General features: G+C 37.6%; 2 protein-coding genes and 1 pseudogene across 7 annotated transcripts in view; 1 reads left to right on the top strand and 2 right to left on the bottom strand.

Annotated features, from left to right (window-relative positions):
- Positions 1-10,089, bottom strand: part of EPHX4 (epoxide hydrolase 4) — a 36,330-nt gene extending 26,241 nt beyond the window's left edge. The window contains exons 1-2 of the mRNA XM_012790897.3: positions 9,760-10,089; positions 6,804-6,889 (exon numbers count right to left, since the gene is read on the bottom strand). Of these exons, the coding sequence (XP_012646351.1) occupies positions 6,804-6,889; positions 9,760-9,990 (317 nt within the window). The 5' untranslated portion in view covers positions 9,991-10,089. The remainder of the gene's footprint in view (positions 1-6,803; positions 6,890-9,759) is intronic.
- Positions 10,090-22,643: 12,554 nt separating this feature from the next.
- LOC142869913 (uncharacterized) lies at positions 22,644-22,737 on the top strand (annotated as a pseudogene).
- A 1,868-nt stretch (positions 22,738-24,605) lies between these two features.
- The window catches only part of BRDT (bromodomain testis associated), a 50,990-nt gene continuing 48,938 nt past the window's right edge, over positions 24,606-26,657 (bottom strand). For all 6 annotated transcript variants that reach the window (XM_075999812.1, XM_012790896.3, XM_075999818.1 and 3 more), the window contains exon 19: positions 24,606-24,689. In XM_075999812.1, coding sequence (XP_075855927.1) covers positions 24,621-24,689 — 69 coding nt within the window. In that variant the 3' untranslated portion in view covers positions 24,606-24,620. The remainder of the gene's footprint in view (positions 24,690-26,657) is intronic.

Genomic DNA, 26,657 nt, shown 5'->3' with positions numbered 1-26,657 from the left:
TAAATTTTGAAGTGATTTTTAAACGTCTTTATAACTGAAGCTCAACTCTTCCCTCTTTATAATTCCTCATACTCAATCAATAAAGTTCTACAGAATTAACCTCTTAAATATTTATTTAAACGTTCCCCGTCTATCCTGCTATTGTCACCTTAATTCAGGCCCCCATTAATAGAGTGGCCTATTGACTGGTCTAACTATGTCCATTTCATTCCTTCAGCTCTATCTTCTACAAAATCAGAGTGATGTAGCAAAAACACAAATTCTCTCATGTCACATTCTCACATTTCCCTGTGTACAATCTTTTCGTGATTCCCTATTATAAATAACATGAAACCCAAGCTCATTATCCTGGCAGACAAGACCTGCAAGATTTGACTGTTGCCCAGTCTTCCAGCCTGATGACTTTATGCTCTCTGTCATTTGCTCTATAATAAAAAGAACGAACATCTATTTCATCTCACTACATGCCAGGCACAATCCTAAATGCTTCTTGTATGATAATGTTGATCCTCAAAACAATACTATGAAGTAGGTATTATTGTTATCCCCACTTTACAGATGAAGAAACAGAGGCACAGAGGGTTAACAGATGTGCCAGAGGTCACAGCGTAGCAAACAGCAGAGCCAGGATTCAGATTCAGGCATTCTGGCCTCAGAGTCCATATTATGCTGCCTCTGCAGCACTAGGTCACTGTCGTTTTTTGCTTTTATGACTTTGCTCGTGTGGTTTCCTTTGTCTGAAATACCATCACTCCCCAGCATTCCCCTATGGCCCCACAATCCCTGACTCTCACCCCTCATTAACTCCTCCTCACATTAACTCCTCTTTCAGGAGACTCCCCAGGCTTCCTTTCTCACAGCCCGGGTTGGGGACCCCTTCTGTATTTTCAGAATTGTACCTACATTCTTTGGTACACCAGGCACATGTTCTATGATGATCTGTTGAATCTGGCTCTTCCACTCAATTGTGAGTTTCCTGAACTTTCTGGTAGAATATCTAGCCCACGTAGGTACTTAATAAAGATTTATTGAATAAGTGAAACAACAAACCAATGAAAACACTGAATAATGAGAGTGTAAGAAGCACCAGTTGTTCAATAATAAGACTTCTGTCCCAGTTCAAACCTTGAGATGATGACAGCTAGAGGTCCCAAATTTACACTGGGGAATTTATATTCAATTTCTATTAAACTATGCATTGTTTTAATGTATTAAGTATCTGTCTTCATTTAAAATTCATTTAATTAGAGATTTCAGGGTAGAAATTTTACTCAAAATAAGGTGCACAATCCTACAACATTTTTACATTTAAAATTGCATTAGAGATTATGCAAACATGATACCTTCATATGTCATTATATTATGAAAAATTTAATTTGCCTTAAAAATAAATTCAACTACTGTTGTTAACAATGAGTGGAACCAAACAATATCCTAAATAATTCTAAGAAATAGGGCAACTGCATATTTTAATAAGTTACAAAAGAATAATTTTTAAATATCATCTTCCCGGGTTTCATAAATAAAACACATTTGATTTATACTTTAGCCCTAAACTGGAAAAAAAAATAACCCCAGTGATAGACTGATGGGCATGTCATTTATTGAATAAAACAAAACAACCCCCTTGATATAGGAATGAAACATATTACAAAAGCTGTAATCCCTGTTTATTTATATCATAAATAAACAAAACTGTTTACATTCACATTGTCTTTTTTTCTGGTAGCTTTTGGTAAAAGCAGAGGATGCTTGGGGAAAAAAACCAACCTCTTTCTCAATTATTACTCTTAACCTATGGAGAGTTTTACCAGGCGAGCCACTTTCAGATATAGAATATCCTTTTCCTCTTCCCTCAGAGAAAGGCCACAGCGCTGCACGCATGCAGGCCCTCATTTGCCTCAGCACTGGAGTGATGACGCATGCATTTCATACAGCTGGTGATGAAGACGACTCAAAGAAGTTGCCTGCCTCAGCCCAAAATATTTTTAAAAGAGATGCAAATTGAGGTGGAGAAAGTGGGAGAAAAATCATCCTTCAGCAAACAGCTTTATTTGGGCTAATTTAGCTAAAGGTCCCATAGATATGTATCTTGTTTGGGGTTTCCTTTAGATTTTAAGGAAGAAGACCCAGGATTTTACTGTTTCTGTGTAACATCTAACAGTACACATTAAGTATTACCATTTCTCAATAGCTATTCTTAGGCCATGATGATGAATGCAGATAATGCATTTGTATCGTGGTTTTCTGCTTAAAAAGCACTTTTACACACATTATCAATTTATGACTTTTTTTTTTGTTTTCACTGTTTCAAATATTGCTGACCTACTTGACATACAATCAAGTTTATAATTTCATGTGTATTTAGGGAAAATTTAATTGATAGAGAAATAACATTTACATTTATAATATAAATTGAAATTGGTTGGAAATTTCAAGCATAAAGTTTTTGGGGCCCTTAAAATGAAAAAATAATTTTGTCCTAAAACTTAAATTTTAGAGCTTTGTCCTAAATTCTAAGATTTGGATTGACTTTTTCCATTAGCACCTAAATGGAATTGACTAGACCGCATAATGGGTTATCAGTGGGGATTTGATTGGAAGGAAAGAAAAGTGATCATCAGCAAAGAGGTCTTAGTTTACAATATGACATACTCAAATCGAGGTACTTGATTACCAACAATCTTCATGTAGTTGTGTTAGGACTCTCCCTGAACAACTAGGTAGCTTTCAGATTAATGCTCAGCAAAGTTCAGTGAATTTGATACGTTGTATGTGAGTAACTGAGTTATCCCGGTTTGTTGTTATTGTTGTTTTAAATTATAGCAAGGCTCTTGCGGGTGGGAGTAACAAATGATGGATTTGTGAACGGAAGGGACTCCTTCCTGTGTACGATCTGCATATATATTTCCTAATCTGTGGCTCTTCAGAGTGAAAGTATGTCGGGGAGCTTTTCAAAAACGAAACCATTTCTCATAATGACCAGCTCCCTTGGACACATCCAAGACTTGACTTTGCAGGAGCAAATGGAGCTGATATCCAGGGACCAGTGCTGGACCCCTCCCAGGCTGTCCCATCCACTGAAGATTCTAGGACTTGTACAAGAACCAAGCATTTCCATTTTGCAAAAGGGCTCTCAGGAATAAATAATGGGATAAGGCTGTGGAAAACACACACAAATGTATCATTTCTTAAAATACAATAGAGAACATCTACTGCCCTGTGTTAAATAGGTACCAGTGCCATTCTCTGAGATTCCTGGAAACAATTTTCAAGTGGTTAAAGTGGTTATAGGTTCATTTCTATCTTCACGTGGATTGTTCCATATGTAAAGAGGTGAAGTTCCAGGAGGAATAAGAGCATGGACAAGTATTAGGGTTGGTGTGAGAAGGAGAAAGAGAATAGCCTTTAAATCTTTTCTTTCTGGGTTGGGCACCTTGGCTCATACCTGTAATCCCAGCACCTTGGGAGGCCAAGGCAGGAGGATCACTTGAGGCCAGGAGTTCAAGCCTAGCCTGGGCAACATAGCAAGACCCTGTCTCTATAAAAGAAGAAAATTTGTTTTAATTAGCCAGGTGTGGTGGCGCATGCCTGTAGTCCTACCTAGTTGGGGGGCTGAGGCAAGAGGATCACTTGAGCCTAAGATTTCAAGGTTACAGTGAGCTATAATTGGGCCACTGCACTCCAGTGAGATCTGTCTCTAAAAAACAAACAAAAAAAACCCGCTCAAACTTTCTTTCTATAAAGTTAAATATCACTCCCCCCCCATGCGGATCATGAATTTTATTTAGAATGATCATTTAAAATGTTAGAGTAAGGTATTTTTATATTGCTGGCTGACATTTAACATCCTCTTGAATGTCTGTGTGAGGTATGAAATTTGAAGGGTAAAACTCCATGCGTGTTATCAGATCATTATCATTCTCATAGACTGAGGACAAGCAGCAGAGGTCAGTTCTGCGTTTCAAGAATGAGGGGCACCTTACTTTCTGGCATTATGAACTTCAGATGGGTAGCAATGAGGCTTAAAAGAAATGATGTATGTAAAACACTTACAAGAGTACCTGGCACATAGTAAATGTTAACCATCATCAGAAAATGTTAACTGTCATCATTATCATCACCAGAAACAGGAAGTTATTATCTGACACACGGATCTCCACACTGAGTGAATGGGAATGAAGGAAGAAAATGAGCATTTATCGAGTATTCACTGGGACTGAGAGTCACCTGTTTTGACTCTCTGTCCTCACAACAACTCTGCAAGATTATTATATTAAATAGATGATTTTGCAGAGTCTTGCAGCAAATAAGTGGCTGAGCCAGAATTTACTGCCCATGCTACTTGAGGCAGATTTGACTAATGCTTCAGAGTAACACTGTGAGCCAATCGTGCCATGTGTTCCATGAGGTAAGTCCACATGCATATGGCTGAATTACACTGGGCAGTTTCTCTACCACCTCATTAAGTTGTCTTCAGATACAAGAACAGATAAAAGTATAACATAAAAATGACTTATGTTTATTTATGCAGGTAAATCCAGAGAGGGGAAAAATCTTCATGAGGGGAAAATCTTCCTTGGAAGAGGCACCCATAGACCTCTTGCTCTGGAAAAATTATGAGGCAGATGGGTCTCTGCCATCCTCCTTTCCTTTCTTCAATGCCTGATACTTCCTCATATAATAACATCCTCAATGCATTTATTCATAAAGTCCCTTCCACTGACAAAGTATTAACTAAAGCGTCTTAAGGTAATATTCCTTTCAGATGCCTTTTAAATCAGGACTTTGGGTAACATAAAATCTTTAAAAGTCTAAGGGAGGTGAAAAACCTATACTTGTGGAATTCTAGGTATTCCTAGAATACGATAGTAAGTAAGAAATTTCTGGACAGGATAGAATGTTGTCCTAGACCTTTCAAAAGATACCAAATATTCTATCTTTGCATTAACTCAGAGAATTGGTTTTTTAAAAATTCATTTCTTGACTTATTTAATTCATGAACCATCTCGAGATCACAGCCCTGTGCTATCAAAAACTGTTTTTCTTTTTACCACTATGATATATAGCACCTCTTTTTAAAATGTTCACTTTTTTAAAAAAGGGTTTAAGTGTTGCTTTCATCTATACTTATTTGGCCCTGTGGGGTCAATAGAGAATAAAATTTTTTCCCCTAGGTAATTGCTATGGTCTGAATGTGTCACCCAAAATTCATATGTTGAAATTTAATCACCAATGTGACAGTGTTAAAAGATGGGTTCTTTAGAGGGTTATTATGCCATGACAGCAGAGCCCTCCATGAATGGAATTAACAACCTTATTAAAGGACTGGAAGGAACTAGCTAGGCCCCCTTTTGTCCTTCTGTCCTTCCACTATGTGAGGACACAGCGTTTGTGCCCTCTAGAGCAGCAGTCCCCAACCTTTTTTGGTGCCGGGGACCAGTTTCATGGAAGACAGTTTTATCATGGACCAGGATGGGGGTGGGGTGGGGTGTCATGGGTGGGCAGAGGGTAGTGCAGAGCTTGGGGGATGATTTGCAGCCAGTTTCCTAACAGGCCACTGACTGGTACCAGGCTGCATCCCAGGGGTTGGGGACTGCAGCCCTAAGGACACACCAACAAGGTGCCATCTTGGAAGCAGAGACCTGGTTCTCAGCAGACACCAAACCTGCTGGTGTCTTGACCTTGGACTTCCCAGCCTCCAGAACTGTGAGAAATAAATTTCTATTCTTTATAAATTATTCAGTCTCAGGTATTTTATTTTTTATTTTTTACTAGAGACAGGTTTTTGCTATGTTGCCCAGGCTGGTCTCAAACTCTTGGCCTCAAGCAATCCTCCTGCCTCACCCTCCCAAAGTGCTGGAATTATAGGTGTGAGCCACTGTGCCCAGCCTAGGTATTTTGTTATGGCAACACAAGTGAACTAAGACATAATTAAAAACTGTATTTTTGGCTTTAGCTTTTCTTCCTATTATGAAATACTTGGTTCCTTAATTTATCCTGCATTCATATAAACCTATTGTTATGTGCATAGGAAATAGTTCATTTTCAGGTTCCATGAGTCTTCTTTACTTTGCCTTCTCCTCACCCCACACCTCACCAGAAGCTTCCTGGATAACAAGCACTCCAAGCCTTTGATTTATTTAAAATCTCCTTTCCCTACCTACTGCTGTAATTTGTCTATAGTAGATTACTCTATAAAATTGTTTTGAAATTATTTCATAGATTTGAAACATTAAAAGATGCTTCTTTTAATCCTCAAAATAATGTACATTTAGGATGGTAGCACTTAGGTTTCTTTAGACTAGGAGGATAATCATTGCTATGATTCAGCAACATTCAGGAATAATAACCCCAGGCAAATGATCATAGAGTAGAGTCTGTCAAAAGTCATTACAAGAAAATGATATTATGATAATTGCTGTGGTTTGAATGTCCTGTCCAAAACTCACATTGAAATTTAATTGCTATTTTAACAATATTAAGAGGTAGAACCTTTAAGAGGTGATTAGGCCATGAGGGCTCTGCCCTCACTGGTGGAATTAATGCTAGTATGAAAGGGCAAGTGTGGCCCCCTTTTGCCTCTTTGCCCTTCCTCCTTCTGCCATATGATGATGCAGCAAGAAGGCCCTCACCAGATGCTGGCACCTTGATCTTAGACTTCCAGGCCTCCAGTACTGTGAGAAAATAAATTTCTGTTCATTATAAATTAATCAGAATGTGGTATTCTGTCATAGTAGCACAAAACAAACTAAGACAATAAACCAATTTTAATGCAAAAATAAGTTAGTTGGTAAGTTTACCAGAATTCTGGAAATCCGTGAAGCAGCAGCATAAGTGGTTTGCCTCTTTCTCCAGCAGCAACATAGTGAAATCTTAACCCTGAATCCTGAAAATAAACGGTATAAAATTTTAGTGATGTTTTGAGTTGACTATCAAAGAAGTACATTTAATATTTTCATTTCATTAAAAAATACTCGGCTGGGTGTGGTGGCTCACACCCATAATCCTAGCACTTTGGGAAGCTGAGGCAGGAGGATAGCTTGATGCCAGGAGTTCAAGACCAACCTGAGCAATATAGAGAGATCTTGTCTCTACAAAAAAATAGAAAATTAGTCAGGACTGGTGGTGCATGCCTATAATCCCAGCTACTCAGGAGACTGAGTCAGGAGATCATTTGGGCCTCAAGTTTGAGGTTACACTGAGCTATGATGATGCCACCATACTCTGGCCTGGGCAACAGAATGAGAGCCTGTCTCAAAAAAAGAAAACACTCAAAAACTCACTAGTATTATTTTTAACATCAAGAAGTAAAATAAATTTACTTAATTTTCAAAAAGAAAAAAAAAAACCTATGATTTATCAGTAAGAGTAACTTGACAGATTCACTTTTGTTAACATTGGTTTCACAGTACCTTTTCTTCTTGTTCTAGTACAAGGTCAATTTATATATTATAAGCTTTTGAACCAATGTCACAATTTGTAACTTTCATCTTACTTATGTGTCACCTTTCATCTCATTCAAATTCTGCAGGGCATGTAAATAATTCCAATCTGAATTTATATTCCTGCCATGTTTACCTCCTAGTCATGTACTTTTCTCAGCTTGCCCGTCAAGAGCTGTGCAATCAGTTATATAATTCACACCTCCTTCCCTTATTTTTAGGTCTTTCCTTCCCACGTTATTATTTTGAGTGTTGCATGTACTGTTCCCCTTGCCGCCTGCTCCCCCATGTCACGTCAGTGTGCATTTCTAACACAGAATGTCCTGACTGCTCAAGACTTCACTCTGAATATAGGAGACAAGAAAACTCTAGGAAAATAAAAGCATGGGAATGAATAACAGGGGAATTCAGCAATGCTAAGCAAACTGAAGAAAGGAAAGTAGAGGAAACATGAAGAAAGAAAAACAATACAAGTCCTATAAAGCTTAAATAAAACAAACAAACAAACAAACAAACAACAAAAGCTATCAAAGAAAGAAAGCTAGGAAAGAAACCAAGAACCACAAGCTAAGCACAGACACTGGGTTGCCTAACACAAAACAATAGGGTTTTCAGATGTGAAAGAATCATTTTATAGATTTAGAAAACGAAGTGCAAAGATGTTAACACAGGTGGTAAAGTGGTTGGGCGCAGGGATATGGCTAGAATCCCCATCTTGTCCTAACTCCCAGGACAACGTTCTTTCTACTTCTTGGTTCTGCATCTCTGGGAAAGCTCTTTAGGTGGCCAGCATCAGAGGAAAAGCACTGTGAGGAGTTCCAGATGATTCTTATACAACATTTATTGCTCAGGTTGGACAGAGATAACAAATCTGACTTTGCCCTCAACTGCAGAATGTTTTCCTAGAAGTTTAATAATTTCTCTTTTGGCAGGCTGAGCCAGGAGTATCACTTGAGGCCAAGAGTTTGAGACCATCCTGGGCAACATAGCAAGACCCTCTCTCTCTAAAAAAAAAAAAAAATTAGCCTGATGTGGTGATGCATGCCTGTAGTCCTAGCTACTCAGGAGGCTGAGGCAGGAGGATCACTTGAGCCTAGGAATTCGAAGTTACAATGAGCTATGATCACATCGCTGCACTCCAGCTTGGGAGACAGAGCAGGACACCATCTCTAAAATAACAATAATAACAAAAACTTCTTTTATTGGTGTTGAGTCTTGGAGGATGAAATGCTATGGGCACTTGATTGAGTTGAATTAACAGATACTTTACTGCACTTACTGTGCACCAGGCACTGTTCTATGTTCTACTTTTTTGGTTTTTGGATTTTTTTTCTGACAAATAATTAACTCATTTAATTCTCATATCAACCCCAGGCAAGAAAGAAGTCTTCTTGCCCTTCGGAATGCCAGGTGCTGGGCAATTTAGCTTGTAATAGGAAATTAGGACTTGGTGACATAAATATCCCCTCATATGAGGCTGTTTTTGAAAGGCCTATGAGTCAGACTGTAGGGCGTATCACAGGAACCATTTCCCTTCACCACCTGGAACCTCAGGAAATAGAATATCTGTGGGCTGTGAGGAAGCTTGGGACAAGCATAAACAATTAAAGAGCTGCATGCATGGCTGATATTTACCTTTTATTCCATTCCTTTGGTCCCTGACTTCATAAGTCTGCTTCTGTACCCACAAACACATACCATTTGCTTACTGTTTCAGGCTACCTAAGTCTTCTATGATCATCAGCATAAACTCCTGCTTTGCAATGACTTATTCTGTTCATCTCTAAAATTTGGGTAAGGACAGCCTCCTGAGACAGTAGGGTGCCACCAGAAACAATTCCCCACAGCTGATGTAAGCGCTAAAGGGCAAAAAGGTGACAGGAAACAGCTTCCCCTTGCAGTAGTGGGGGACAGTAATATAAGAGGACCCTGATTAGAGAAACTCCACAGAAACCAAAACACACACACACACACACACACACACCACACACTGAACAAGAGGACACGCACTGAGACCCGACCCCTCTCCCTCCACACCACACACACACACACACACACACACACACACACACACACACACACACACACACACACACACACACACCACACTGAACAAGAGGACATGCACTGAGACCCGACCCCTCTCCCTCCACACCTCGCCCTTCCTGCCTCCCCTTGGTACCCTCCCAGTCCCCGCGCGCCGCAGGGGAACACTAGGGGACGCTGAGCCGGGCGTCATGCAAGAGCAGCCTGGCGCCCTCGGCTCTCGGCAGTCAGTTCCCCCCGTTACCGCCAGGCCGGCGCCGTCCTTCACCTTGATCCGCACGTAGCAGTGGGTCCCCAAAGAGGGGTCACTCAGACACGCGGGAGGGTGCTCCCGGGCGAGCCGCCGGAAGGTCTGCGCCGGTCCCTTGCCGATGCTCCACAAAAGTTTGAGCAGGTGGATGGAAGCACAGAGCCAGCAGTAGCAGTAGACCAGGGACCAGAAGAGCAGGGACCGGAGCGTGACCATCAGGCGGGGCAGGCAGTCCCGCAGCCTCGCCATCCGGCGGCAGCAGCGGCGGCGGGGCCCGCTGCCCTTTCTCGGGAGCCGGAGTGAGAGCGCCGCGGCGCGTCAGGCCCGCCCGCCGCCAGCCGCCGCCCGGCCTCCCCGGGCCTCCCCCGCGCCTGCCTCCCCCGGGCCCCCGGGCGGCCGCGCTCGGCCCGCGTCCCGCGTCCCGTGTCTCGGCGACGGGCTCCGGCACACGCGCGGCGCTCGGGGGTCGCTGGGCCCAGCCCCAGGGCGCCGCAGGGGAGACCCCGGGGCCGCGAGGTCCGCCCACGACAAGACAGCGAGGGAGACCACTGTCACTTTCCCCAAAGAGTGAAATCCCATTTCAAAATTGCAAAGCAGTGGGTAAAATGAAGGCGAAACTTTCCCAAACCAAACTGGGTCCTGTGAAAGGAGACGCCACTCTCGTTCTTCTGACCAGTTTTCAAATCCTCCAAGTAACTGTGGAAATTCTTCAGGCATTTTTTCTGTATTATGGAATAATGGGGCGTGGGGAGGGAGGGAGCAGTAAAGGATTTTCATACTATTGATACATTAAAGACATTTTTTACTTTATTTATTCCTGACAGTCTTCTGAAGGTGGTGATGTTTTCCAACTGGGTTCAGAGTCGTTAATAACCAGCTAGAAAATGGTAAGCAGCCCTCTCTTCTAAATTCAAGCCCCCGGCAACCACTGGTCTGTTTTCTGTCCTTATCAAGTTTTGTTAATGGGGGAAAAAAACAACCCAAACTCTGTAAAATAATTTAAAGAGGTTTATTCTGAGCCAACTGTGTGTGACTGGCCTGGAGCACACGGCCTCAAAGAGGTCCCGAGAAAATGTGCCTGTAGTAGCTGGGTCACAAAGTTTGGTGTATACTTTCTTGGAAATAGGAATTACACATAAGACCGTAGGTCAGTAGAGGGTGTGCATTGGTTTGGCCCAAAAAGGTGGGGGGACATGGCGGGGGGAGGGGAGAAGTTACAGGTATACGTGGGTTTAAAGGTGGGTCTAAAGTTTTGTGATTGGTTAAAGAAATGAAGCTGTGAGGCTTGGACTATTTTAACTTAAAATAAGGATGTCTGTTAGAGATAAGGCACTGGACATTTACTGAAACTCTAGTGATCTGTCAAGTAAATTGATGGCCTGCAGGTGTGGTTAAACTTTGTCTTGTATAGCCTTAGGCCTGTTAATGATTTAGTACCTTATTGTTACAAATATCTCCAACTAGAGAGAAGGGCATGAGGAGGTGTGTCTGATCTTCCTTTTCATGGCCAGCAACTGAGGTTTAGGGTATTTCTGGGCTCCCTGGGGCCAAGAGGGAGTGCATTCACTCATCTAGGGGCTTAAGATATTATTTTAGTTCACAGTTTTTTTTATGCAAGAATATTGTGCAAATGGAATGTAACCGTTTTGGGCTTCTTTGACTTAGGATAACCTATTTGAGATTCAGCTATGCTGTTGCATGTATTGTTTCTTTTTTTTTTATTGCTAATTACTATTTCATTGAATGGATATACCAACATTGTTTATCAGTTCCCCAGTTAAGGGACATTTAAATTTTTTTCCCAGTTTTTGGCTGTTACAAACCACAACATTCTATACTATAAATCTATACTATAAACATTCACATAAAGTTTTTTGTATGTGAACATATGTTTTTTTCCAATTTATTTCTTTTCTTTTTTTTAATTTCAGAATATTATCGGGGTACAAACATTTTGGTTACATATAATGCCTTTGCATTGCCAAACTCAGAGCTACAAGTGTGCCCGTCCCCCATACAGTGCACTCGGCACCCATTAGTTATGAGTTTACCCATCCCCACCACCCTCTCCCACCTGCCCAGAACCCAATGAATATTACTTCCATGTGAGCACCTGAGTGTTGAACAATTAGTACCAATTTGATGGTGAGTACAGGTGGTGCTTGTTTTTTCATTGTTGTGATACTTCAAAGGATGGTCTCTAGCTCCACCCAGGATAATATAAGAGGTGCTAGCTAGTTCACCATTGTTTTTTATAGTTGAGTAGTGTGATATATGGTATACATATATCACATTTTATTAATCCACTCATGTATTGATGGGCACTTAGGTTTTTTCCACATCTTTGCAATTTGAATTGTGCTACTATAAACATTCAAGTGCAGATGTCTTTATTGTAAAATGTACTTTTTTTCTTTGGGGTAGTTGCTTAGTAGTGGGATTGCTTGATCAAATGGTATTTCTATTTTAATTTCTTTGAGATATCTCCAAATTACTTTCCACAGAGGTTGTACTAATTTGCACTTCCACCAACAGTGTGAGTGTTCCTATCTCTCTGCATCCACACCAGCATTTGTTGTTTTGGGATTTTTTTGATAAAAGCTGTTCTCACTGGAGTTAGGTGATGTCTCATTGTGGTTTTGATTTGCATTTCCCTGATGATGAGATGTTGAGTACTTTTTTATATGTTTGCTGGCCATTACTCTGTCTTCTTTTGCAAAGTTTCTGTTCATGTCCTTTGCCTGCTTTTTAATGGGGTTGTTTGATTTTTCTTGTTAAGTTTCACAAATTCTATATAGATTGTTATTAGCCCTTTATCAGATGTGTAGCATGCAAATATTTTCTCCCATTCTGTAGATTGTCTATTCGCTCTAATGATAGTTTCCTTGGCTGTGCAGAACCTTTTAAATTTGATTGGGTCTCATTTATTTATTTTTGTTGTTGCTATGATTGCTTTGGGGGTCTTCTTCATATATTCTTTGCTTAGGTGATATATATAAGAGTTTTCCCAACATTTCCTTCTAGAATTCCTAAGGTTTCACATCTTAGGTTTAAGTCTGTTATCCATCGTGAGCTGATTTTTGTGAGAAGTGAAAGTGCAGATCCAGTTTCAATCTTCTGCATGTGGTTATCCAATTTTCCTAGCACCATTTATTGAATAGAGATTCTTTTCCCCAGTGTATATTTTTGTCTGCTTTTTCAAAGATTACAGTATGAAAATGGTTTTATATCTGGGTTGTCAGTCATGTTCCAAAGGTCTATATCTCTGTTCTTGTGCCAGTACCATGCTGTTTTGGTTACTGTAGCCTTGTATTAAAGCTTAAAGTCTGGTAGACCGATGCCTCCCAATTTGTTTTTGCTTAATATTGCTTTGGCTACACAAGGTCTTCTCTGATTCCATATGGAGCATAGAATTATTTTTTCTGGATCTGCAAAAAATGATGATGGTATTTTCATAGGAATTGCATTGATTCTATAGGTCACTTTAGGTAGTATGGACATTTTAACAATATTGATTCTGCCAATCCATGAGCATGGTAGAGTTTTCTATCTGTTTAAATCCTCTACAATTTCTTTTCTGAGTGTTTCATGGTTCTTCCTATATAGGTCTCTCACCTCCTTAGCGAAATATATTTCTAAATATTTTTCTTTGATGCTATTGTGAAATGTGTTGAGTCTTTGCTTTTCAGCTTGACTGTTACTAATGTATATGAATGCCATTGATTTATGTGCATTGATTTTGTATCCTGAGACTTTATTGAATTCATTTATCAATTCCAGGAGCCTCTTGGTTGAATCCTTGGGGTTTTCTAGATATAATATCATATCATCAGCAAAGGGTGAGAGTTTGAGCTCTTCTGCCCCCATTTGGTCACCCTTGATTCCCTACTCTTGCTGATTGCTCTGGCAAGGACTTCCAACACTATGTTGAATAGAGGTGGAGATAGTGGGCAACCTTGTCTGGTTCCAGTTCTATGTGGGAATGCTTTCAATTTTTCCCATTCAGTATCATATTGGCTATGGGTTTATCATATATGGCTTTAATACTTTTTAGGTATGACCCATTTATGCCTATTTGGTTAAGAGTTTTTATCATAAAAGTGTGAATTTTGTCAAATGCTTTTTCTGCATCTATTGAGAGAATTATATGGTTTTTGTTCTTACTTTTATTGATATCATATATTACATTTATAGATTTGTGTATGTTGAACCATCCTTGCATCTCTGGGATAAAGTCTACCTGGTCATGATGAATTATTTTTTTTGATGTACTGTTGAATTTGGCTTGCTAAGATTTTAATTTTTGCATCTATATTCATAAGGGATATTGGGCTGTAGTTTTCTTTTTCTGTTGTGTCCTTTCCTGGCTTTGGTATTAAGGTGATATTGGCTTTGTAGAATGAGTTGGGGAAGATTACATCCTTCTCAATGTTGTGGAATAATTTCAGCAGTCTAGGTATCAATTCTTTGTAGATTTGGTAAAATTCAGGTGTGAACCCATCTGGTCCAGGACTTTTGTTTATTGTAAGATTTTTTATTGCTGCTTCAATTTCTGTGCTTGATATGGGTCTGTTCAGGAATTCTATTTCTTCCTGATTAGGTCTAGGGAAGTTGTGTGTTTCTAAGAATTTGTCTATTTTCTTCATGTTTTGAAGTTTGGGAGCATAGAGATTTTCATAGTATTTAAAGATGGTGTTTTGTATTTCTGTGATGTCTGTTGTGACCTCCCCTTTTTCATTTCTAATTGAGCTTATTAGAGTCCTTTCCTTTCTTCTTCTTGTCAATCTAGCAAGAGGGCTGTCAGTGAAGATATGTTTTTATTTCACTTGGATAAATACCTGGAAGTGGCTTGCTGGGTCAGGTGGTAAGTGTGCATTTAACTTTCTGAGAAACTGTCACACTGGTTTCCAGAGTGGCTGTACAATTTTTCTGTATATGTTTGTATAAGAACCTATCATGTGCAGAGTGGTCTTGCTCAGGCTGGTCTTGAACTCCTGAGGTCAAGCAATCCTCCTGCCTTGGCCTCCCACAGAGCTAGGATACAGGTGTGAACCACCATGCCCACCCTCAATTTTCAGTTTATTTCAGCAATGTGTGACAGTTATACAGTTGGTCCTTGGACAGTGTGGGGGTTATGAGTGCTCATCCCTCTCACTGTCAAAAATCCTTATCTAGTTTTTGACTCCTCCAAAACTTCATCCTCCTTGTGTTCACGATGAGTAGGCTGAGGAGGAAGAAGAGGAGGGGTTAGTCTTGCTGTCTTAGGGGTGGCAAGGGCAGAAGAATGGACCTGCACAGGTTAAACCCAAGTTCAAGGGTCAACTGTATTTTGCTCTTCCTTAAGTTAGAGACTTATGGATTTGAGACCATTCCCTGTTTCTAATGTAAGCATTTAGCACTTATAAATTTCTTTTAGTACTTTTTAACTGCATTATATTTGTGTTTATATGTTGTGTTTTCATTGTCATTCATTTCTATATACTTTCTAAAATTTCCTATAAGTCTTCCTCTTTACCACACTGTTTATAAGTTAATTATGTGTTTAGAGATTTTCCTGTTGTCTTTCTATTATTAACTTGTATTTGATTCTATTATGATCAAAGAACATATTCTATATGATTTCTATTCTTTTTTTCTCATTTAAAAAAATTCCAATAATTTATTTAATCCCCTTATTTTCTAATGATTTCTTTTAAGTTTGTTTTATGACCCAGGATATGGCCTGTCTGGGTGAAGATTCCATGGGTGTTTGAAAAAAAAAAAGTATATTATTATGTTTTTGAATGGAGTGTTCTACATATGCCAATTAGATATGTTGGTTGCTAATGTCCTATCTACTTTTAAATAAGAGATAATTCCTGTTAAATTCATTCAGACCAAATAAGTTCCTAAGTTTATGGATACTAATACCAAAATCTGACAAAGATGATACAAAAATTATAGCATATACCAATTGTACGTATGAAAATTGTTTCAATAACTATAAATAAATTACTAGAAATTGAATCTAGCAGTGTATCATATAAATAATACAATATAACTATGGAGTTTTTATTCTAGGAAAGTAAGAATGGCCCAACATCAGAAAATCTATAAATGTAACACATCAACATTTGTAGAAGAAAACCCATGTAATTATATCAACAGATGCCAAAAAAGGAATGTGTTAAAATTTAGCAGCTATTCCTTTAAAGCTAAATTAATTCAGGCAGAAAGAAACTGCTTAAACACTACAGTTACCAAAAAACAGTAGCCTATGGTAAAATAGGCTTTAGCCATTTACTTTAAAACTCTGAATAAGAAAGAAAGATTGCTATTAGTTCTATTATTTAACATTATTCTTGAAAATTCAAGCTAATAAACCAAAAAGAACATAAAAATTAATATAAAAATTAGAGGCAGAAATACATGTTTGCAGATTATTGTATTTCTATAAACTTCAAAACACTTTCCTTAATAAGAAAATTTGGTAAGATGTCTAGATACAAGGTAAGTATACAAAAGTCAATAGGTTTTCCATATCCTAGCATTAGCCAATTATAAATTGAAACTGCATTCACAAAAATGCAGGAAAGCTCAACATTATATGTCATTCTATATTATTGCATATAATTATGGTTTATTTATGCTAATATTCATTAGCATAATTAGGGAAATTATGCCAGAGTTTATTCATTTTCCTATCAACAGCATTTGGGTTGGTTTGTTCTTTCCTTCCTTTCTCCTTTTCTTCTTTCTCTCCTTCTTTATTAATTATGATCTGGCCAGGCACGGTGGCTCACGCCTGTAATCCTAGCACTCTGGGAGGCCCAGGCAGGAAGATTGCTCAAGGTCAGGAGTTCGAAACCAGCTTGAGCAAGAGTGACACCCCGTCTCTACTAAAAATAGAAAGAAATTAATTGGCCAACTAAAAATATATAGGAAGAAAAAAAAATTAGCCAGGCATGATGGCACATGCCTGTAGTCCCAGCTACTCAGGAGGCTGAGGCAGGAGGATCACCTGAGCCCAGGAGTTGGAGGTTGCTGTGAGCTAGGCTGACGCCATGGCACTCTAGCCTAGGCAACAGAGTGAGACTCTGTCTCAAAAAAAAAAAAAAATTATGATCTTTGTTTATACATGTTTTATATATTCTTGTACATATCTCCTGGTTTGTAATAGTTTCTCTAAGTTATATGCTTGGAGAGAATTGCTGAATCATGACTATAGAACAATTCAATTTTATAAAATAATGTAATTATTTTCCAAAATGGTTATATCTATTTATATGCCTTACCACCTGTGTACGAGTTCCCACATATCCTTGCTAATACTTGAATATGCTAGAGATATCACTTTAGCTAATTTGATGGGTAAAAATTGATATCTTCTATGGCCTCAATTTTCATTTCCCTCAGTATTAAGAAGGCTGAGCATCTTTTCATGTTTATTAGGTATATGTGTTTCCTCTGAAGTAAAATAATCTGTGTCGCAGAGAATTACCAGTAATCATGTATTTCTCTGAGTGTCCCTGCTTGTAATCAGATATGGACAAGTGACTGGGTTCTGGCCAGAAGGATAGGAGTACAAGAGGTATAAATGTCTTCCAAGTCTGGCCATTAAAGATATTCTGTGAGATCCTCTGACCCTATCTTCCTGTGCTGCACCAACTTTACAGACTGCATGTTCTAGGTAACAGAACTACAAGGTGGAATAGGACCACTCAAACTGCTTTACTTTCCATGAAAATGGAATAATCCTCCTACCTTTCCTTTAGAGGAAAACATTTTGTGTGGTAAACTTCCTTTTTATTTCACCCTATTGTTATTATCTTTTGTTTTGTTTTGAGACAGAGTCTCACTCTGCTAGAGTGCCGTGGCGTCAGCCTCGCTCACAGCAACCTCAAACTCTTGGGTCCAATGATCCTCCTGCCTCAGCCTCCCCAGTAGCTGGGACTATAGGCATGCACTACCATGACCGGCTAAATTTTTCTATTTTTAGTTGTTTGGCTAATTTGTTTCTATTTTTAGTAGAGATGATGTCTCACTCTTGCTCAGGCAGGTCTCAAACTCCTGAGCTCAAGCAATCCACCTGCCTTGGCCTCCCAGAGTGCTAGGATTACAGGCGTGAGCCACCACGCCCGGCCTCACCCTCCTTTTAATAGTTTTGCTCCGTTCAGAATCTCAACTGACTCCCCCTTCCAGTTTTCCTTTTTATTTAATCAAAGAGTGGTGGACAAACACAAAAACAGCACAGTTACTTCAGATCATTCTTCATATGGTATACACACAGACCTATGATGTAATCTGAAAGGAACCTGCACAGTCAGCAATGAAATGCATATAGTTTTTCCTTCTCTCGCTCAAAAAAACTTTTAAACTACACAAACTTAGAATCCATCAGCAGACACTCTCCTGTGACAAATATTTCAGACATAAATAGGATACAAATAAAACACTATATGCTAACATATGTATAAACTTTGTTAATAAAAAACCAGAAGCAGCCCTGATTAAGATACATTCAGTAGCTGATAACTAGTTGTAACCTAAGGGACATTGTCAAGAGAAACTGTGCTGCAGAGAAAAGCCATATATAGATGCGTAAAGAGAAAATAAATTGCAAGATTAACACGTATTTAATATTAGAAAAAAACACAGCCCCCCAGAATTTATCCATATTTCTAGCTGACAATTTTTCTCTCAAAACCTTTAAGATTTAATTCCACTGTTTCTGGTGTTTATTGTTGCGGATAACTCATTCTTATATTTGTTGAAAGAGGCCGGGTGTGGTGGCTCACGCCTGTAATCCTAGCACTCTGGGAGGCCAAGGCGGGTGGATTGCTTGAGCTCCGGAGTTTGAGACCTGCCTGAGCAAGAGCGAGATCCTGTCTCTACTAAAAATAGCCAAACAACTAAAAATAGAAAAAATTAGCCGGGCATGGTAGTGCATGCCTGTAGTCCCAGGTCCTGGGGAGGCTGAGGCAGGAGGATTGCTTGAGCCCAGGAGTTTGAGGTTGCTGTGAGCTAGGCTGACCCCATGGCACTCTAGCCCAGGCAACAGAGTGAGACTCTGTCTCAAAAAAAAAAAAGAAAAGAAAGAAATAAAAATAAGCTCCTCTATAGCTCCTTTTCCCTGGCTACTTGCTTATGGTGTTGTGCAGGACATGGAAAAATGTCTTAGGTATGGACATCTTTTTGTTTGAGATAAAAGGATTCATTTTTCTTAATTTTAAGAAAATCAGTTATTGTCTCCTCAAATAATGACTCTGTTTGTTCTCATGGTTGGTTCTAAGGAGTCTGATTAGATGTATGTTAGATCTTTTCACTCTATTGTAGATTAAAGGTTGGCAAGTTTTCTGACACTTTCTCAGTAAGAGGTTAGATAGTAAATATTTTAGGTTTTGAGGGCCACACAGTCCTGTTGCAACTACTGAACTCTGTCATTACAACACAAAAGCAGCCATAGACATTATGTAAATAAAAAGATGTGGCTGTGTTCAAATAGGCACAAAGCCTGATTTGACCTGTAGGCCAGTTTGCCAACCCCTACCCTAAATCTCTTAACATCTCTTTTGCATTTTCCTTTATGTCTCTCTGTGCTGTATCCTGATATCTTTATTTGGATATATCTTCTAGCTCACTAATTTTCTCTTCACCTGTGTCTAATTCTTTTAACCCATGGGTTGAGATTTTAAAAAATTGAGTCTATTTCAACACTTTCTTTTCTAAAGTCCTAGATAGAATGGGGTGAGAGGTAGTGGGTCTATATTTATTGTTTTTGCTTTCATTCGTTGTGGCTTGCTTTTTAATGGCATTTAGATTTGATCATGGGCTCATTTCCTGCTCTTAATTTGTGGTGATCTGGCTTCTGCTATGGTCAGCCTGGGTGGGATCTTTGGTCTCTTGAAGACTTTCCTTTAACTTTCTCACCTCACCACCATTGGCCCATGGTACAATCAGCATGCTAACATGGAGCCAAGCAACTGACCTCAAAGAAGCCCCACCATCCCACTTGTTTATTGCTCTGCTCCCAACTAATTTGGGGCTGGAACTCCCCTGCTTCTTTTGAGACTGGCAGTATCTCAGAAAATGGGTTCCATACAGGATATATTTGTAAAGCTGGAAATAAAGCTGGTAGGTCTCTAAGTTTTAATTCCCATCTCCATCAAAATCCTAATGGTGTTTAGGTTCATACAACTTTTACAAATTAGATAAAATGTTATACATTTCTTACAGTATGACAGTTATGCAATTCAGAGGTTTAATAAGCAACTTGTGGTAGCATAACTGACAATTCATTTGAAAGAAAAGAAAGCTAGACCCCTAGCTCATATCATATAGAAAAATATTTTTAATACATCTGGAATTTTGTGTAAAAATTAATTATATCTAGACTTGTAAGTGTAAAAAATATAAGAATATTTTATCATCTCAATGTAGGGACACACATCTAAACAAGACAGAATATCCAGACAGCATGAAAGAAAAGAATGACCACATAAAATTTAAAATTTTAATGGAAAAAAAGACAATAAATTATAAAAAAAATTCCAAAACAAAGATCCAACATCTAAAAATGAACCAAATAAATAAATAAAGAGGAAGAAGAAAAAGAAAAACAGAGCACAAATTGATTAAAAAACAAAAAATACCACGATACCCAAAATGAATGACCAGGCAACTCACATGGCAAACAAATAACCAATTCCACTTGTAGTCTGGGAAATATAAACTAAAGAAACAAATTGTAATTTTTTCATTTATATTAACAAAAAAAATGAGGACAAGAACATCCAGGGCTGGTGAGGACAATGAGAAGGTGGTATTTTCAAACTTACAGAAATGTGAACTGCTCTAAAGTTTTTTGGAACAGTTACCTGGCACTATCAATTAAAATTAAAACTACTCTCTTTATATCTTCTGACCCAGTAATCCCATTGTAAGAGCTCTACCCTTTAGAAATAGAATACTTATTTAAGGCTATATAAACAGGCTATTACTTCATTGTTCATCATGGGAAAAGGCTGTAAGTAACTAAAGAAACGGGATTATTGATATAAATTATACCTATGCTACTAAAAGCTGTACAGACTTAAAAAGAATGAATTAGTATATATCCATTTAATGAGCTTAATGCATTAAAAAAAAATCAGTTGCCAAGTAACATATATAGATAACCATATTTTTGTAAAAAACAAGTCCCTCAAATCCTCTACATGTGTATGTTTAGATGAGCATAAAGCCAGAATATACAAGCTTTCATCTCTCAATAGTTGGGGTGGAAGGCAGAAACTGTCTTAATATCTCTAAATTTTATCTTTAAATCATATCTAAAAGCTTTGTAATTTAAAAAATTGTGAAATTCATAATTGGATATATTCATATATAAATGATTTGCAACATGATTTTTGAACTGGCAAATTGGTTTCAAGTGTTGGTTTCTATACAATTTTGTACAAATTGATAAATTTAAAGGGTAAGTGTTGTCTTCATTTTTTAAAAAATTACTAAGGCTCATGCCTATAATCCCAGCTACTCGGGAGACTGAGGTGGGAAGATAGCGTTAGTCCACTTCAAGACCAGCCTGGGCAACATAGCAAGACCATGTCACTAAGAAAAATGAAAAACAAGGGTGGGGATGGTATATGCCTGTAGTACCAGCTATCTGGGAGGCTGAGGCAGGGGGATTGCTTGAGCCCAGCAGTTTGAGGCTGCAGTGAGCTATGATTGTGTCACTGCACTCCAGCCTGGTTGACAAAGACAGACCCCATCTCTCTTTAAAAAAAAAAAAAAAAAAATTACTACAAAGATAAAAAAGAATAGGGCAAGGATATGAGGAGGCAACTTAAAGAAAAAAGCCTGTTTTCTTCTGACTGAATTGATATTCCAGAAAAAACAGTTTGTATGATGATAATTATCTACAGGAGGGAACATTGATTGTGGAAATCAGAACTGCTGGAGCAACGTCCCTGGGAAGATGTAGAAAAAAACCATACGAGATTCACCTTAACTGAAAGCATGAACAATTCATCCTTAGTAATGGAGGGGCGAGCAGAGCATATGAACAGTGATACTTGTAGTTGTGGTACTGCAAATTTGTGGAAGGTCTCCTCAGATTGGTTCCCTGCTCAGTGAAAAAGCGGCAAGAAAAAGGTAACAGAGACTGATGATGGGGGAGGTGGTATTGGTTGGAGATCTGAGTAGAATGGAAATATAAAATAGTTGACGGCCTAGGGAGAGTGAACAGACCATGGAAACATTTCTGGGCAGCATTAAGGCTCATTTGAGTTGATGCTCAAAAATTTAAAATGAAACTGGTTATTCAGCTTCATCAGAATTCAGTGCAGAATAAGCAGTGAGATTTAATAAGGATTTAAGTTTTGCCAAATAAATATAATAAAGGAGAAAATGAATGGAGTTGAGAGAGTATGCAAGGCAGTAATTATTATAATGTATTACAAATTTAGGATGAGCAGATAAGGGAGGGCAGTAGGGGAGAGGTACTGTGAAAAGCTCTAGGGTTAACGGATTGTTAAATTCTGGTGAAGTCTAAGAATTGAAGTCAAGGGCCTATAGGGAGTAAGCCAGAAAAAGGAAAAGTAGTGAGAAAATAGGATGCATGAAATTGAGACTAAGGAAGGGGTTCAGTTATTAGTAATGGGAAAGGAATAAATGGCTGAGGCTAATCCTGCTCATCAAGATCATTAGCAGAGAGGTCAAAGGACTGAGACGTGTCAATTGGAGAGTAATAGTAAATAGAGACTAAACTCTTTGGGGACAAGGAGTGAACCAGGGATGGTAAATGACTATGGGTGGTATAGTCTGATGATCATGAAAAATTTAAAGGTGGGGTTTTTTAGGGGAGAGGGAAGGAGAGAATGGTCTGCAAGTGGCACTACAAAGGTAAGAAAAACCACAAGGTGATCCTTTTTTAGTTCATAAGGGTGATGACTGGGTTTTCACACTCCTATATGAGATGTGCTTACCTTGTTACCATAGCACATTATAAGAAAGAAAGGAAGAAAGGAAGGAAGGGAAAGAAAGAGAAGAAAAGAGAAAGAAAAGTTAAGAAAGGAAGGAAAGAAAAGGAAGAGGAGAGGAGGGGAGGGGAGAAAAAAGACCATGAGGAAAACAAGAGCTAAATGGGAGGCTGCAGGACTCTGTAAGAGCAGCAGGTCTCAAACTTCAGTGTGTATGAGAATCACCTGGAAGGTTTGTTCAACTATAGACTGCTGGCCCCCATGGCCAGCGTTTCTGATTTATTAAGTGTTAAGTCTGAGAATTTGTATTTCTAAGAAAAGTTTCTAGATAATGCTGATGCAGCTGGTCTGAGTTGTACTTTCAGAACAAAAAGAGGAAAGAAACAAGCAAAAAGGTTTACTGTATGGTATGTTGTTGCTGACTTACTGTGAATCCCAGAAAACACAAAAGGTTTTATAAATTGGAGAGGGGTGAGAAATGGGACCAGAAGAGGGGTTCTCACAAAATCAGGCTTTAGTTGAAGACAGCTGTATGCAGTAAGAGAAGCCAAACAATCTTTTACTAAAAAATAGTGTACAATACAGGAAGGATCAATTATAAACCAATATTTTTCTTTACCAAACTGACTTCAACTAACCTACTAAAAGTTTAAGTATCTATCATGTGCCAGGCCCCTTACAGACTAAGAATAGGTTAATCATAAAGTTGGTTAAACACGGTAACCATAATATAGGTCTCTATAATCTTTTATATTATGTACATAAAATTATATATATAAACTTTTAGGACAATAACATAATACATACTGTTTAGTATATACATACAGATTTCTTAGTTAAAAATAAAGTTGGATAGGAATAACTATCACTTTAATTCTGGCTGTGTCATGAAGGCAATACAACTATTTTAACCACTAGTTAATTATGTTTTTAAAATGCCTGATAGTTTAAAGATATTTCAAAATTTCTCACATAAATTATAAAAATAAAGAAGTCAAGAAATTTTTTTTTCTCTTTCTCTATATAATACACATATGTTTTGAATTTTAACTTTAGATGGTATCAGAATATTGCCTGAATCATTGTTACACTTTTAGAGTTCAAAATTATAAAATACATAAAGCTGATACACATGATTTATACATAAATGCAACCTGAAAATGATAAAACAGAAATATTTTACAGAATATTTAAATAAAAGTCTGTTAAGTAAAATATCTAAACATTCATTGCTATCACACATGCATATTAAGAAATGTCTCATAAGTTCCTATAGAAACTTACTTACATAATATTTACTATTAAGTTTTACTAAAATATTGAATATTTAGTTATTTGGCCTGAAATTCAACATCTTTCAAACCATAGGTAATATTTCTTTAAACTAAATTTCAATGTAAATTTTGGATATAGAACCATCAGAGAATCTTATGTAATCTGACATTCAATGAAACCAGTTATTTGTTAGAAGCTCTAAATATTTTTGAACACAGACAAATATTTGTTTTAAAATTTAAAAACTCAACAGGAACTATGTTTTTAATACACTTTTATATGTTCTTCATTATTTTTCACTTATTGAATTAGAAAACCATGTCTTCATTTTAAAACAAGCAGAGGCTATCTCTTTTGGATTTTCATTGCTTAGAACAGGGCCTATAACATAGACAATTATTTATAGAATGAATAACATCTGGAATTTATTAAAATTTTAGGGATCCAAAATTATAAAATTTCCTGTGAATTATATCATTAAAAAAGAACATATAGCTATTAAAAAATGTAAGTGAAAATTGTTTAATCATTTTAGAGCAGTCAAAATGCAATATAAGATTTGTATCTGAAAGCAATCATTTTACCATGTGCATTTTAATCTTTTATCATTCATTTTAAATTGATGGATAATTTAAAAACTGAGTTTTAATCAAAATTGTTTTCAAACATTGTCATAATGTCGCTTTGAAGAGTCATATCAATGGTACCCGCCATCTGTAAGAAAAGAGGAGAAAATTGTAACGTTACTTTAAAATGTATGCCTTTATTAACAACTATATAAAATAATTATGCAACATTTGGGAACAGATTATACAAAATGAAAAGTATTTAGCATAATACATTTGTACATAATTTTTATTTCTGTTCAATACTACCTGATTTTGTTAATATATTGTTCATGTGATAAAAATTAAAACTTATAAGAACACTAAGTTTGCCCTTTGTCTCCAAGTAAGAGAGAAAACTGTCAATGTTGACCGAGTAGGTATTAAGAACATGATCTGAGAGAGCACACTGTCTTATTTATTTCTATAACCAACATAGTGCTAGCCACACAAAATTATTTTCTGAATGAACCAATATCTTCCCCCTGTGAGAGAACTATATGTAATATTAAGCCTATGGGTTTGCCTTGATTCTGCCAGTTATGTGTAACCTAAGACAAATTACTTAACCAAGACTATTTTATATATAGGTATTTATGAAGATCAAATCAGATTGCATGTACAACACTCAGCACAATACTTTATTAAGTGCTAAACAGCTATTAAAAAATACCAAAAATGCTAATAAAGAGAAAGGGAACAAATGTTTACTATATCCTGAAGACTGTTCTTTTCTCTTTTTTTTGTTAAGGGTAGCCCCTCGAACCAGAATGGGTTCAGAGAGACTACCTGAAGCCTTTTCTAAATGCCCTTGTTATTAGGGTTAGATATTCTTTAGCATCTGAAATTAGAGAAAACATTAAAGTTCAAAAAAAATTATTTAATCAATAAACAGCAATAGACCAGAATACTAGGTAAAAGCACCAATTTGTAATCAGTTGGTTGGCATCCTGAATGGGACTTGGCTTTCTCATTAGCTATGTGGGAAAAGATTTGGAATTATTATCTACCAACAAGAATATATTTAAAAAGTATGTCTAACTCTTATAAGCTACAAAAATTTCTTAAAATTTGCCTTGAAGACAAAGGATACTTCTTAAATCCTAACCCAGGCTACCTTCCTAATGCCCAATTCCTAGGATGCCAAATGTCTGCCCAGATAGTTCCTTGAAGTTCTATTTTAAGCCTCCAAAATAAGAGTTGGATACGTTGTCCTAGTTTAAATATCATGTAATATTGCCATAAGTATCCAGATATACTGCAAAATTTGAAAAGTATGTAATGAAACCTGTTTTTATTTAAAGGTTGTATGGATAGGCTTATTTTAGACTTTCTTCCATATTGACTAAAATCTGTTCATGTGGAACAATTATTGATAGAAAAGTGATTATTCTCTATACCAATTAACATTAGATACCATGATTTTATTTTTTTTATTTTTATTTTTTTTCTGCATGTATTCCTTGGAGATACCATGATTTTAATACTAGCTAATGTTCTCTGGGTTCCTTTCTCTGTGGTCCTAATATACTCTTCAACTATTCAAAATCTTGGTCAAGGAAACTGGCATGAAGTGAACTTTTAGAAGCTCTGCTAAGTGTCAAGTTATTTATTTATTTATTTTTATTTCGGCATATTATGGGGGTACAAATTTTAAGGTTTCAAAAAATGCCCTTTCCCCCCTCCCCCCAAATCAAGTTATTATAGTTAGTTAGTTTATTGATTAATTGACAGAGTCTTGCTTTGTTGCCCAGGCTAGAGTGCCATGGTGTCAGCCTAGCTCACAGCAATCTCAAATGCCTGACCTCAAGCAATCCTCCTACCTCGGCCTCCCAGAGTGCTAGGATTTCCAACTGTGAGCCACTACACCTGGCCTGTTATGTTATAGCTTTTTAGAGTATGAACCCATCAACGAATAGCAAGATAAGAGGTTGGGCTGTTAAGAATGATAGCAGGTAGATCTAAAATCAGGTTGATAGTTATTGAGCTGCTAGAATGTGACATTATTAGTCACATTTCAGTGGATTTCAAGTCTAGTCAATTTCCAGAAAAGTGCTTACAATATTGGGGATTATAT

Source organism: Microcebus murinus, chromosome 2, assembly GCF_040939455.1.
Source record: "Microcebus murinus isolate Inina chromosome 2, M.murinus_Inina_mat1.0, whole genome shotgun sequence".
Taxonomy (NCBI): Eukaryota; Metazoa; Chordata; class Mammalia; order Primates; family Cheirogaleidae; genus Microcebus; species Microcebus murinus.
The sequence above is the reverse complement of the archived record's forward strand: the minus strand, read 5'-3'. Positions and strand labels throughout refer to the sequence as shown.